This window comes from Chenopodium quinoa, unplaced genomic scaffold (genome assembly GCF_001683475.1).
Source record: "Chenopodium quinoa cultivar QQ74 unplaced genomic scaffold, ASM168347v1, whole genome shotgun sequence".
Taxonomy (NCBI): domain Eukaryota; kingdom Viridiplantae; phylum Streptophyta; class Magnoliopsida; order Caryophyllales; family Amaranthaceae; genus Chenopodium; species Chenopodium quinoa.
Window position 1 is genome coordinate 1,372,676 of NW_018744062.1, and position 14,389 is coordinate 1,387,064.

The 14,389-nt window shown below is 35.9% G+C and overlaps 2 protein-coding genes across 2 annotated transcripts; one reads left to right on the forward strand and one right to left on the reverse strand.

Moving 5' to 3' along the window:
• Positions 1-134: 134 nt before the first annotated feature.
• On the reverse strand, positions 135-3,382 carry LOC110690709 (RNA polymerase II transcription factor B subunit 5-like). Its single transcript, XM_021867583.1, has 3 exons — positions 3,246-3,382; positions 1,598-1,666; positions 135-517 (listed from the first exon to the last, which is right to left on the reverse strand). Exons 2-3 carry the CDS (start codon positions 1,630-1,632, stop codon positions 340-342), a joined length of 213 nt encoding a protein of 70 aa, XP_021723275.1. The 5' UTR covers positions 1,633-1,666; positions 3,246-3,382; the 3' UTR covers positions 135-339.
• A 1,025-nt stretch (positions 3,383-4,407) lies between these two features.
• Positions 4,408-9,938, forward strand: LOC110690710 (protein FATTY ACID EXPORT 3, chloroplastic-like). The gene is made up of 6 exons (XM_021867584.1): positions 4,408-5,250; positions 6,676-7,063; positions 7,431-7,598; positions 8,445-8,491; positions 8,596-8,633; positions 9,369-9,938. Exons 1-6 carry the CDS (start codon positions 4,969-4,971, stop codon positions 9,448-9,450), a joined length of 1,005 nt encoding a protein of 334 aa, XP_021723276.1. The 5' UTR covers positions 4,408-4,968; the 3' UTR covers positions 9,451-9,938.
• The last annotated feature ends 4,451 nt before the right edge of the window (positions 9,939-14,389 follow it).

Genomic DNA, 14,389 nt, shown 5'->3' on the forward strand with positions numbered 1-14,389 from the left:
TTGTTATATTTACGAATTTTTATAGCTAAATATCTTTTAATTCTGCATTGAAATACATTATAAAAAATACATATTTGGTAGATAGTGTTAGCAATCTTAGCATACGTCAAGTTAAATCAAATTAGGCCTTCATATTAGAATATTAGATCATAAAAAATAAAGGAAAAACAAAGTTTACAAATGGTAGAATCATGTATTGCTTACAAAGCGTAATTCACCCAATGAATGGGACTCATTATGAAAATTTTAACCAATCACAACAATGATTAAGCAATAAGGAAATTTATTATACAACTTTTTTTTACAAAAAGTTAAAAATCAAAAGGCAAACGAATAACATTAACCCGGTTTTTCATAAGTATTCGCCTCTCTGAAGTCTGCGATGGCACTTTTTATCATCTCACCCGCGTGAGGTTGCACAAACAAGTGAGTATTATCAAGGACATGTATTATGAATTTCTGGTTTGCTGGCAATGAAGCATTCATATTGATAATAAACTGCGCCATGGGTATGTCGCTAAAAGATGGAAAACAAGGAGAGAAATATATAAAGATTAGACCTTCCGAGTAATGAAAAAATCAGATATTTCCATGAGTGCATGGTAACTAATGATCAGAAAATCAAACATTCAATCAGAGCATTTCAAACATGTATCAAATCCAACATGCACTTAATAAAGAGAACACGCAATGTTGAAAGCATATCTCAGAAACTTTTTTCTTGGTCAACAGGCGCAGAAATTACAGCCAGTTTTGTAAATTTTATAACACAAATTAGAATTACAGAGGAAGCTATTTAATGGTACCTCAAAAAAAAAAAAAAAAGGAAGCTATTTAATGGCAGGATAGTGTGCTATTTGTATCCACCAGAATGAAATCGTTTTCAGACAAACTAAAGTGAACTGAAGAGTGGGTGTCAGTCAATGAGAAAGCAATGGTTTTGTAGGCAGCTGAAGAGTGGGTGTTGACGGAGTGGATTGAGCTATTGAAGTCCTTACTGGAGCAAATTGAAATTCGTAAGTTGGATACAGGATAAAGTAAGGACTTCAATAGTTCAATCCACTCCGTGTAGCGGAAGTGAATGCTATATGGAAGCAAAGTCAGCCAAAACTTATTCCAGCAGGACTGGTATTGATTGGTCTACAATCGATCAGTCACAAGACACAAATGGCCAACTTAGTTATGATTCAGTGATTCAAGTTTGTGGTAGCTCTGCCTCACACTGTGTGGCATTGGCTACTTTTGTTTTGATCAAGGAATTGATACACAAGGGCTTACAAAAGGTCAACAATCTTATTGAAATGGCCTAAACAGTGCAGGATAAGAATTACCTCCATTTTCATTTCAATATGAAGGAAAAAAAACCCTGTGATATAGGCATATAGCATACAAGTATATCTTAGTGGTATTGTTTGATCTAGCTATGTTCCTAGATAAAGTGTAGCAGCCAGGGCCCATAAACTAGAGAAGGAAGAGTTAATATACGGGTACTTAATTATAAAATGTGTTTTGTCATGCGCGCGCGCACACACACACACACACAAATTACAATTCAATGACAGAAATTATGATACACAAGCAAATCATTATATCATACCAGGAAATGAAGAGTCCTTTGGTGGCATTCACCATGATAAAATAAAAACTCCACAATATTCACCTGCACCTGAAGTATAGACAATAAAAAGGAGTCAAATGGGAAAACTCTGGTCCAGCTAATAAATGATCTTAAAGACATACGACAAAACATTAATCCAACAGCAAGAGAGACACAGTCAAACAACTCGAGTTTTAACAAAGTCAAAGGAGGAGTCTCAAAAATTTTCATAGATACAGAGGAAAACAGGAAGAAAGCTAATTAAGGCTTTATTTTGTTTAGACAGACGGGAGCTAGGAAAAAGAGTTCAAACACACATCACAAGTTCTTCCTAGCATTACTTTCAAACACAAGGACGTTAAGGGAGAGTGAACTAACAGATCAACTCCATAAAGCAGTTTATCAGCCCAGAAACACAGGCAAATCAAATTAGCTACAAACCTTTAATGCAAAAACCCCCAATGAACCTAAGAATGTGTTGGCATATAACGGTTCCATGTGCAAGAATGGTAAAATGTGCAAAATCTCAATGGAATAAAGAGCCAGCTCCAGTAGTGAAACCGATGCAGAGAAAACTATGGCAAGGTTGCCTGAAGTTGAGAAAGGATATTGAAGGGGAGAGATATAGAGAAGGCCAGGTGATACTCACTGAAGTGTTAAATCCGTAAGATAACTAAAATGCTCAACAAATAAGATCTACAATAGTTTCCTTTTACTTTAAAACTACCTCTCGGTCAGGGAACACGATTTAGGAATAGGAGTAACACTACTTCTACGGAAGGCATAAGATGTATTGCTCCAAATTCTTTAGCACGGAAGCATTAATAGATCAATGATCTCCACTTAACTCCTTTGTCTACTCGTAGATTAACAATGTCGAATAAAACTCGTTTGTTAATCTACAAGGAGATTAGCAACATGTTTTACATGACATTGTTAGCCTACGGGTAGACTAAGGAGTTAAGTTGAGATCATTGATCTATTAATGATTCCATGCTAAATCAATTCAACAAGCAATGTGTCCTATAGCTAGAGATTGCCCAACATGAATAGGCCACACAAATTTTAGAAGCTTTACTCGTGCTTTAATATGATAGAACAAGATTCCCAATTCTCCACAAACTTGCAACAAATCGACGAATAATCTAATGAATCCACTCTTCTGATCACTGTTACACACACACACACACACACACACACACAAAAAAAAAAAAATTGGGTTCTAAAATACCCCATCATTCTAGTTTCTTGAAGTCAATGCTTTGTAACTCTCTACTATATAAACAGCTTTCTCTCGTCTTTTTGCCCTCATTCATTATATGATCAATTGCAATTCTAATTCAGTACTTTGAGTACAGCCTAAGTGAAGAAAACAAATCAATTGAAACTAATTATCAAAATTGATCTTTAGTAAGTTAAATGTAACATTAACTAGATTGAATCAAACTCGCTGAGAGAGCTACAAATATTCGACAAACATCAAATTTCCAACAGAAATCAATTAAAATATATATGTCGTTTTATTTGAATTCCATCAATCAAAGCATAATAGCTCAATAATCCACCTTAGAAGAACCCTAATTTGAATAAGATTAACGATTAACACTAGATTGCGAAATTGATATTCTATGATTAAAAAGAAAATTACCTTAAAAGCTGCTTCAATGGAAGACAGAAAGCTCAGAAGCTGCTTCAATGGAGGATACAGAGAGAGGGGGAACGGATGCAGCCAGGCACTGGCACGGCAAGAAAAATGCGGAGTAATTTTATAGACCTGGGGAAATTTTTAAAGATGGGCAAGGGCGGAGGGCCTACCGCCTACCTTTGGAGGTGTGCTCATAGACCTCATGCGGTCATGCCATTGTGTCTCGTGCACAAAGCTGAACAAGTCGTGCTTAGAGCGAGCCAAAAAAAATAAAAGTTGGTTGTGTTCCGACGCGAAGCTGGTTCCTATAGTAATCGTTATATACTCCGAATTTGGTAAATTGGTTACAAAAGATGAGGTGGCTTGTCTTGCTTGTGTCCTAGTTACATGGACTAAGGTACCCATATCCGACATGAGTACGTGTCCGAGTGTTTGACTTGACTATTTTGTGATAAAGTTTCATTATTTTGAACAAAAAGCGAAGTTTCCAAGTATCGTACTCATGTCTGAGTGTCAAGGGTTCGACATGAGTACTTGAGGTGAAATGAAAAGTCCATGTAACATAGCTTCTGTGAACTTTGAAAATAATGGTCATGCTCAACTTGTGGCTAACTAGTGTGCCTCTCATGCACTGTTTGTAGCATGTTACCGTCGAGTTGAGTCATTTTCTTACCATGTCCAATCAACTTTCATGTCGACTTAGTCCGACCCATGCCCATCACCAAGAGTATTATTGACCCATCTAGTTTTTGGTCTAAGGAACTCGAGTTTGGAAAAACTCGAGACTCAACTTAAATTCGATTAAAGACTTAAAGTCTTACAAGCCGAACCCAAGCTACTAGGGGTGAAAGTTCGGTTTGCGATTTGGATTATAGCCAAAACCGAATCCAAATCGAATTAATTCAATTTCGGAAATCTCAACCCGAATCCAAACCGAATTAAGATTCGATCCAATCCAACCCAATTAATTCGGTTTTTCAAATTAGGATCCAATCCAAACCGAAATTTGTTCCATTCTTTTGTAACATTCAAACCCGAAATTCGAACTTCACCTAGATAATTCGGACAACCATTCCTTGTTAACTACATTCTTTGTGAGAGAGTAAGATATTGAGAAAGGTGAGTTGAGAATTAGGTTTTTTTTTAAAGTTTATATATGAAAGGGGAAAGTGGTTGGACAATATAAAAAAGAAAACGGGCTTAAAGTATTAGGTTGAAATTCGGTTTTCGATTTTAAACCCCAAACCGAATTCAATCTATAATCCATATTTTTAAATTTTTCAATCTGATTCAATCCAGTTTCGGTTCGGATCGATTTTAAACCGAATTACTTCACCCCTACAAGCTACCTTGAATACCCAGACTACTCGGCTCATTAACAACCCATTGAACCCAACACCCCTAGTGGCCCTAGTAAACATGTAAAATAAATGGGACCCAATTTGATTACATGTCAAAAAAGAAACACCTACGTGTCAATTTACAACAGAAAGAAAAAAAAAAACAAAACTTTTCTCTCTCCTCACTCTTTCAGTTTTCCATATCAGAGAGAGGGCGCAAGTTTGTCACTCTCACAAAAATCTGAGGGTTCCTTCATTCCTTTCTTTCTTCAACCTTTTTATACTTACCGTTACCTACTCAAACTCACCTTCCTTCTTTTCCTCTTTCCTCCATTTTCTCTCTCCTCATTTTTCAAATTTTTCTGGTACAATTTTACGCCTAAATTATGATGACTCCTGAATGTTTCTCTCTCACAAACCCTAACCCTAATTTGGGTGGAATTTCATTGAAGAATAAGCTCTCTTCTTCATCAATGGCGTCCTTTTCGTTTGCTCCGCCTACGTCGTCATTTTCTGTGCGATTTGAATCAATCAATCGTCGTCGAAGAGCGTTGCTGGTTTCTGGTATGGCAGCGTCGCCGAAGGGGTTAACTGGGTCCTGCTTACCGAGTCGATATCGGCAGAAGAAGAACCTTTCCGTTGTTTTTGCTGCTTCTCACGAAGAATCTGTGAGTTTATATATTTTTTTAAGCGTTCTATTGAGTTTTAATGTTTGGAATTTTGAGTGTTTTTGTTGTGTTTATTGTATTGTTACAACTTTTTTGGTATGATTATTGTACTGTTTGGAGAATTTGATTGAACAAAATGGAGGGTTTTTGATTGAGAGAAAATTAAAATTGGTTGAAAGAAATGCAATTTTGATGAATTTGTACTACTGTGCGTAATGTGAATGGAAAATGTAGGTCAGTTGATTAATCAATTCATGTCTATAGATATATTTTTGGATTATTGGGTACTGGAGAAATCAGGTGAATTGAATATTTGGATGATAATTACATTCTTATGTCTATTGAAGAATTGGGTCCCCGACTCTGTGCTAGTAAGCTTGCTTAGGGCTTGATCATTTCCAGAGGTTTTTAACCGTTGCTCTCGACTTCCCCACACCCGTAGTAAAAAAAACAAAATGTGAATCAAATGAGTTCATAGTTGGGGTTCTCTCTCGCATCCCCTGTTTCTGAAGGGAAGAGGTAGGCAGGATGTTGATAGTAACATTTGATGTACTTCGTATTTGATATTCATATTCTAGGACCCAAAAGGGTGGTTACGACCTAGAGATGATAGATTTTTGCATCCATTAATTGGTGCGTGTAATCTTCATGAGCCTCTAATGAAATCATTTTGCTATCAAATGTGGCAACGTCTTCAACTTAAAAGGTGAAGGTCAATGAAGCAAATGAGCAGCTAATTGGAACCGAAATGGGTGGTTTTAAATTGATCATTTTCTCCTACTGATCATTGCTGTTGTATAACTTGAAAAATGCCAAATTTAAGATGGCTTTAGTGCCAGTTTATTTTGTTGAAAGCCATATTATATCATTCATATGATCATTTTGATAAGTATATGTTATTGGAAAGAGTACATAGTTCTTAGCTGATCTAGCTTAAAATTAATCTTTTTTCCTGTAGTTGGTTTTTGTAGGGCTTTTTTTAATTATTATTTTTACGTAGAATGTCTATCTACATATTGTCTTAATGCTATTACTATTTTGTGAATAGTGCAACTTATGTGCAGTTAATGCACTGTAATATACTATCCTCTCCTCTATGCTGCAAGTTGTCCTCAAAAAAATATATTTGAGGAAATCCATCTCAATTATTTATGTTTTCACTTGCTGTGCAGCCAGCTTGTGATTTTGTATTCCAATTTAAGCTCTTCTTACCTTTGTTGTATTGTGAAAGTTACAATGTCACCATGTCATTATTGCCTTTCTTTTGGCAACTATGTTGGTTGAGATGTCATGGTAGAACATGATGCACATCAGCTCTCTTCTTTTTTTTGGTGTCCTTTATTTAGATATATACTTTATTTTTGCATGAACTTGATCCTTTCTATTGACATCTCATATTTTATTGAATGCTTTTGAACTCTAAAGTCCTCGGAAGCGGAAATTGATACGGAGAAGGATGATATTAACAAAGGTGGTAAAGCGTCTCAGGAAGCTTGGGAACAAGCTTTAGCATCTTTTAAAGAGCAAGCCTTAAAGCTACAAAGTGTTTCACAAGAAGCATATGAAGTATATATGAAAAAGGCAGTTGTTACACTGAAGGACACTGCCGATAAATTGAAGATTCAAGCTGATCAAGCAAGGCAGGATTTAAGTGTAATGACAGTAGAGTTGAGTGAAGAGGGTAGACAATATCTTGCTACAGCAGCAGAGAACTCCCCGGAACCTGTGAAGGATGTAGTGGAGACCTTTGCTTCTGCTCGTGATCTAGATGATGTATCTAAAGTCCGTGATTTCTATATAGGGATACCATATGGTATGACATTTACTTGGATGTTCAAATAAAGCAGATTTCTAACAATAGAGTTACTTTACTCTGATGACATTATTATGTCTAGGATGTGCATGCTGTCAATCATATTTTATGTATCCAAGTTCTTTTTTTTTTTTTTTTTTTTTGGTCTCAAGATTATACGTCACGAATATGATTGTTGTCAATCATATTTATGCAACAAAGTTTTTCAATTTCGTCATTTGTTCTCATAATCCTGGATTGTTTGGAACTTTCATAGTCCAATAACTCCAATGCATGTTTTCTTCTCCTTGCATTAGTTTAATTTTTTATTTACTGTATATTTCATTCTTGCCTTGAATGGTCTCTCATATAACTTTTAAATTTGCAGGGACAATTCTGTCTGTTGGTGGCTTCCTTAACTTTATGATAACTGGAAGCCTTTCTTCCATTAGGTTTGGTGTGATCCTTGGGGGTATTCTTTTGGCATTGAGCGTATCAAGTCTAAGATCATGGAGGAAAGGGGAGTTTAGTGATACGACTTTGAAAGGGCAGGCAGGTTAGTATCTGGTTGGCAACTTGGCATATTATATATGTCTATGTGACGATATGTAAAATTTTGAATTTTAATACCGGTTCAGTCTTGCACTGTTTGCCTTTGAAATTCTGTGGATACTTTAATCTTTTTTTTTTTTAATATTTTGCCTTTGTTTGTAGTCTTTACCCCCTACTCCAAGCAAGGGGAATAGATGGAAAGGCAAATTAAACTGCTCATATGGTCATATGTTGTGCCTATAGTTGATCTGAACAATCGAATCATCAAAACTAAGTTTGTTATATCATTATCATGGCAGAAGCTATTAAATTTCAATTGCCAAACTATTCACCAAACTGCAGTTGACTGCATTGATCTCTTGAGGATGCAGCAAGCAGCTGCACAATGCACACACTCAGGCACAGCCCACCTGACTATGTCGCAACTGATTGTTTCTTTTATTGATTTGGTACTTGCAATCTTTAGACCTAGTGTGGTCTGTAAAGTGAAGAAGCCAAACATTTTTATGAAGTGACTTGTTAGTTTGCAAGGCAGGCATGTAGTTTAGGTAGCTGTAGCAATTAGCAAAAAATCTAGCTCTGTACAGGCATGCGATAAATATGTAAATAGAATTGTAATTAATTGTTTTATTAGGTCAAAATATCTTGCAATAATAATACTGTATATAAGTGCTTTTAGTTTGACATGGAAATGCATTCTTCTAACTTCTAATGTAAGATATAAGTTTTTGCTCTGTTTGTTGACTGGCTCAAGCCTGCTAATAATAGATTAATTTTCCATATAATTATCCTTATCACCTCCATAATGATTCCACTTGATTTCTAAACATGTTAATTTTTGGTTACGCAGCAATTGCTAGCATTCTATTTTTAAGGGACGCGCGCTTGGTGTTTGAGGTAATATTGGTGTTTTTTTTACTTGATCTGCCTATCTATTGGTCCACTTGCACATTCTACATCCTTCAAAAATTGTTTCTGAAATCTGTAACCTTTTATTGCAGGGGTTGACATTTTTTGGACTTCTGAAAACAATCATCAGGTTTCTATCTTACCACTGCTTTTTTTGTGTTTCCTTTTTTCTGTCTGCAATATTTGTTTTCATTTTTGAGCTTGCAGCTCATCCCCCCCCCCCCCCCACCTCTTCTATCTCCTTGTTTTGGTTGCGTTTATTTGCTTCTTCGAAGCTGAACATAACAGCTGATAGCTCACATTATATCTCATCGTATATTCTTTCCTAGAAATATTGTCCCTTCATATATCAAAATCAATAATTATACAGAGTCCCTTAATATATCTCATCGTATAATGATTTGCAATGTGGATTGATGTGGTCTGACAAATTTGTGAAGTTTAGTTACAGTGCCCATCATTATCAAATTATACACCTGTTTGTTTGAAACCATTTTCATTGATAGTGTATTTTGAATTGGCATATGACAGCTAAATCTGGACTGAGGTAAAAGTAAACGGAAATGGTGGTCAAACCATGTATCTTTTCTGCATGAATTAGTACTTATCTTTATTTCAGGATATACAAGAAAATAGTTTTATTTTCAGCCTGTAGTGCCATTCCATTTTGCTCTTTCTTAATTTGATGTGTATTCTTGTCCATGTTTGAGTAATGATGTTTTTTATTGGCCGAGGGAGTGCTTTCAACTTCTAACTGTCCTATTTGCTTTAGCAATTAGTTTCAGAATGTTGATTTGTATTCACAATTTTGTGTATGACTACTATTTTCATCACCGATTCTGATTTTGGATGCATCTTTGTACAGTGGGGCAGTTGCAGCTTTCTTCATATATAGGATTACCTATGACAAGAGGCAACCAAATATTGATGGGGAGGCAACCAGTTAAAGCGTAGATTAGAACCTACTGTTTTTTTTCATCAAACAACCACCAGATGACACGTGATGCTAACGCAGATCTCAGAGTTCAATTGAGGTTGAGGATGCTCAGTTGTGTGCAAGATCTTGGAAGTTTCAATCAACTATAGAAGCAAGTCCATAATTTTAAAAAATTTGTTGTATTTACCCTTTCTGTGTCCCGATTTAAATTTGTTCAAAACGCAGGTCTCTTAGCATGTAATAATAAGCATGTGTGTTGGCCTTTGCTGGCACATGAAGTTGCTTGCTGTTGCCCAACCTTTAGTCTATGCACAGCATCAGCAGTTTATAAAGCAAGTTTCTAGTAGACCTAGAATTTATTATTAATTGTGAATGTGGGAGAGGATTGTTGGCGGTTTTTTTGTTAAGGGTTCCAGTTGGAATAATTGTTTGAACATGATCAATTTCAAAGCAGGTGTTAATTTCTGACATAAATTGCGGTGATATTTTTGGAAAAAATTATTCTGTACAAATTTTATGTGCAAATTGGAAATGAGAAAACTCTGGGAAATAAGGTTACACTTGATTGATTATAGCATGTGTGGTACTGTTCATTAAACCATAAGCTAGCTTGACTATTCCTCTCAAAAGTAGCAACTGAGTTCCCATTAGAATTTGTAACAATGATTACATTAACTGATTGTATTATCTCCGTTACATATTATTTGCAACGATTAGACATTTTTCCTCTCTACTTTATATTAAATCGTTGCAAATAATATGTAACGGAGGTAGTATAATTCTTTCGCTTTTGACATGTTTCTTTTATTGCATTTGTCATCATGCAAATCCCATGATAAATAATTCTAATTATCAATAAGTAAAAATTACAAAGTATTAAAAGTTGATATTGTAAAAAGAAAAACTACATTGAGAATAAAAAAGATTTCACATAGTTTTATTTTTATCATAACTATAACTATATTTTGTAACAAGTAGAGTTTGTGAATAGTAATGATTATTGAAAGTGACAACTAAAACAATGAAGAAAGTATTATACTACCTCCGATACATTGTTATGTGCAACGATTTGATATAAAGCAGAGAGGGAAAATGTCTAATCGTTGCACATAACCTGTAACGGAGGTAGTATTTTTTAGGAGACGAGTAAACAACAAACTGTTAGGTTGAGCAAACACGGTCACTTAAACAATTTACGTACTCCAGTAATCATATTAATTGTAATAATGTGTATTACAATCTTCATTTTATAGGGTTCTGTTGGAACAACAAGTGTGTAGTGTGTGAATTTTGTGAAAAAACTCAAAGTCCCACATTGGTGGGAAATGAGAGTTTTACTCTCTTTATAATATAGAGAGTGGGCTAAAGGGGTGTGGCCCTTGGGCTACCCACATTTTGTGGAGAGGGAGGACCTATATGGTTAATCATATATCACACACACGCGCGCCGAACCGAGCCGGGCTGGGTCGGGTTTGGGTTATTAAACAAACTTAATTTTTGTTACCGGTTTGATTAATATTCAGTTACAAAACGTTTTACTGTTTTGGTTTAAATTTTTCCGTTACATTGCTTGATTCTCGTTGTTGTTTTACTGCTAAACGTTGCACCGTTACACTGATTTAATGCCTTGATTCTTGTGGTTCGGTGCAAAACCGCCGGTATTTTATACTTGTGAAAGACTGTTTTATCCTGGGGGCATCCGGTTTGGTACGAGCTGCTTGCACAACTTTGAGGCAGTGCCGCGAATGTTCTAAAGAAAACGACATAGTCCGCGACTCAGTCTTATTCTCGGTAACATTGTTCTTACTATTTTATTTGTGCAATTCCGTTTATAACAATTTTAGAACAATCGTTTCTGCCTTCGTGAACACTATGTCTACCGAAGAAATGACTATGTCTGCTGACCTTAACAAGCCCTTTCGTTTTGAGGGCGCTCACTTTAAAAGATGGAAATAGAAAATGCAATTTTTCTTAACTGTCAAAAAGGTTAATTCTGCCTTAACAGCCCCTCGGCCATTTATTCCTGATAATGCTCCTGAAGATGAATTAGCTTACTTGAATAGTGAAATCGAAACCTGGAATGAAACTGATTTCATGTGCAAAAACTATATACTTAATGGTCTGTCTGATAACCTCTATGACTATTATAATATGGAAAATACTGCTAAGGATTTGTGGGATGCCCTACAAAAAAAGTATGATACTGAAGAAGCAGGTGCCAAAAAGTATGCTGTCAGTAGGTACCTAAAATTCCAGATGACTGATGATAATTCCGTGGAAGTGCAGTCTCACGACCTTCAGAAAATTGCCCATGAGATAATTTCCGAAGGTATGGCCCTTGATGAACAATTTCAAATTGCTGTTATTATTGACAAGTTGCCTCCTTCCTGGAAAGATTTCAAAAATAATCTCAGGCATAAGACTAAGGAATTCTCCTTAGAGAGTTTGATCACTCGGCTACGTATAGAAGAAGAATCCAGAAAACAGGATCTAAAGGAAGAGATTTTACAAATCTCTGCTAATAATGCTCCTAGGCGATCTGCTGCAGTACTTAAACCTGCTGGTAAGAATTTCAAACCTCAGAACCGGAAGAATAACTTCAATAAATCGAATGTTCAAAAGAACAATGGAAGACAACAGTCTCAACCCCCTAAGAATGGTACTGGTCAATTTCTGTGCTATCGGTGTGGAAAACCAGGCCATATGGCACGAAAGTGCAGGAACATGCCTAACCCTGTGCCTGCGCAGGCTAGCATGATTGAAGAGCCTTTTGTGGCTATGATTACTGAGATCAACCTTACTGGTGGATCAGATGGGTGGTGGATAGACACTGGTGCCACACGCCATGTCTGTTATGATCGTCGAATGTTTAAAACATACACTGAAAAGACCGATGATAAGAAAGTACTGTTGGGTGATTCCCATTCCACTAACATTGCTGGTGTTGGAAATGTTGAGTTGAAGTTTACTTCTGGCAGGACTCTCATTCTGAAAGATGTGTTACACACTCCGGAAATGAGGAAGAATTTAGTTTCTGTTTTTTTGCTCAATAAGGCTGGTTTTATACAAACCATAGGTTCTGATTTGTTTACTTTAACTAAGAATGGAATATTTGTAGGAAAAGGATATGCTACTGATGGCATGTTTAAACTGAATGTTGAAGTTAATAAAATTTCTAATTCCGCTTATATGTTGTGTTCTACTATTAATGTTTGGCATACTAGACTTTGTCATGTGAACAAAAGACTCATAAAAAATATGAGCAATTTAGGCCTTATTCCAAATATCTCTCTCAATGACTTTGACAAATGTGATTCTTGTAGTCAGGCTAAGATTACAAAAACACCTCATAAATCAGTGATTAGAAACTCAGAACCATTAGACTTAATCCATTCGGATATTTGTGAACTAAATGGAACGTTGACCAGAAATGGACAACGATACTTTATCACCTTTATTGATGATTGTTCTGATTATACTTGTATTTATTTGATGAAAAATAAGAGTGATGCTTTTGAAATGTTTAAGTTGTTTATAACAGAGTTTGAGAATCAGTTTAACAAGAAAATAAAAAGATTACGAAGTGATCGTGGAACTGAGTATGATACCGATGCTTTTGTAGAATTTTATAAATCACATGGTATCATACATGAAAGGACAGCTCCTTATTCCCCAGAAATGAATGGAAAGGCTGAAAGGAAAAACAGGACCTTTACAGAATTAGTAGTTGCTATTTCCTTATATTCTGGTGCTGCTGATCATTGGTGGGGTGAAATTCTACTAACTGTTTGTTATGTCTTAAACCGTATTCCAAAGACTAAGAGTAAGGTTTCTCCCTATGAAATACTTCGTAATAAACAACCTAACATTTCTTATTTCAGAACTTGGGGTTGTCTAGCATATGTTAGGATTCCTGATCCTAAAAGAGTTAAATTAGCTAGTAGAGCTTATGAATGTGTATTCATTGGATATGCTATTAACAGTAAGGCATATAAATTCTTTGATTTAAATGCTTGTGTAATTATTGAATCTAATGATGTTGATTTTTATGAGGACATGTTTCCTTTTAAATCTAGAAATAGTGGGGGTTCGTCCACCTCTATTATTCCTAAAGTCAGGTCTAACTCACAAGAATTGGATGCTGAACCCGAACTAAGAAAGAGCAAGCGGGCTAGAGTAGCAAAAGACTTCGGCCCAGACTTTGTAGTTCTTAATGTAGAGGAGGATCCTTCTACCCTCCAAGAAGCTCTAACCTCAGTTGATGCAGATTTATGGCAAGAAGCCGTGAACGATGAAATGGACTCACTTGAGTCTAATCAAACTTGGCATCTAACTGAGTTGCCACCAGGCTGCAAGTCAATTGGTTGCAAATGGGTCCTAAAAAGAAAGCTGGAAGTTGATGGGACCGTTGATAAGTTCAAAGCCCGTTTGGTAGCTAAAGGCTACAGACAGAGGGAGAATGTTGATTTCTTTGATACCTATTCACCTGTAACTAGAGTAACATCTATTAGAGTACTAATATCTCTTGCTTCTGTTTTTAATCTTGTAGTACATCAGATGGATGTAAAGACTGCATTCTTGAACGGTGAATTGGAAGAAGAAATCTACATGGATCAACCGGAAGGATTCGTTGTTCAAGGAAAAGAGCATCTGGTATGTAAGCTAGATAAATCTCTTTATGGTCTCAAACAAGCACCTAAACAATGGCATGAAAAATTTGATAACTTAGTCATCTCACATGGTTTTAAGATAAATGGTAGTGACAAATGCATGTATGTAAAATTTGAGAATGACATATGCACTATAATTTGTCTATATGTGGATGACTTGTTAATTTTTGGCTCGAACATTCATGCTGTGAATGATGTAAAGCTATTGTTGAATGCTGAGTTTGACATGAAAGACCTAGGAGAGGCTAATGTAATCCTTGGAATTAAGATTACTAGGAC

Excerpts from the sequence above, each read along its gene's own strand:
- LOC110690709 (XM_021867583.1), bottom strand. The coding sequence starts at position 1,632 with ATGGTGAATGCCACCAAAGGACTCTTCATTTCCTG. Across the intron at positions 518-1,597 it reads AAAGGACTCTTCATTTCCTG|CGACATACCCATGGCGCAGT; the intron begins GTATGATATAAT and ends TCCATCTTTTAG.
- LOC110690710 (XM_021867584.1), top strand. The coding sequence starts at position 4,969 with ATGATGACTCCTGAATGTTTCTCTCTCACAAACCCTAACCCTAATTTG. Across the intron at positions 7,599-8,444 it reads GACTTTGAAAGGGCAGGCAG|CAATTGCTAGCATTCTATTT; the intron begins GTTAGTATCTGG and ends TTGGTTACGCAG. Across the intron at positions 8,634-9,368 it reads CTTCTGAAAACAATCATCAG|TGGGGCAGTTGCAGCTTTCT; the intron begins GTTTCTATCTTA and ends ATCTTTGTACAG.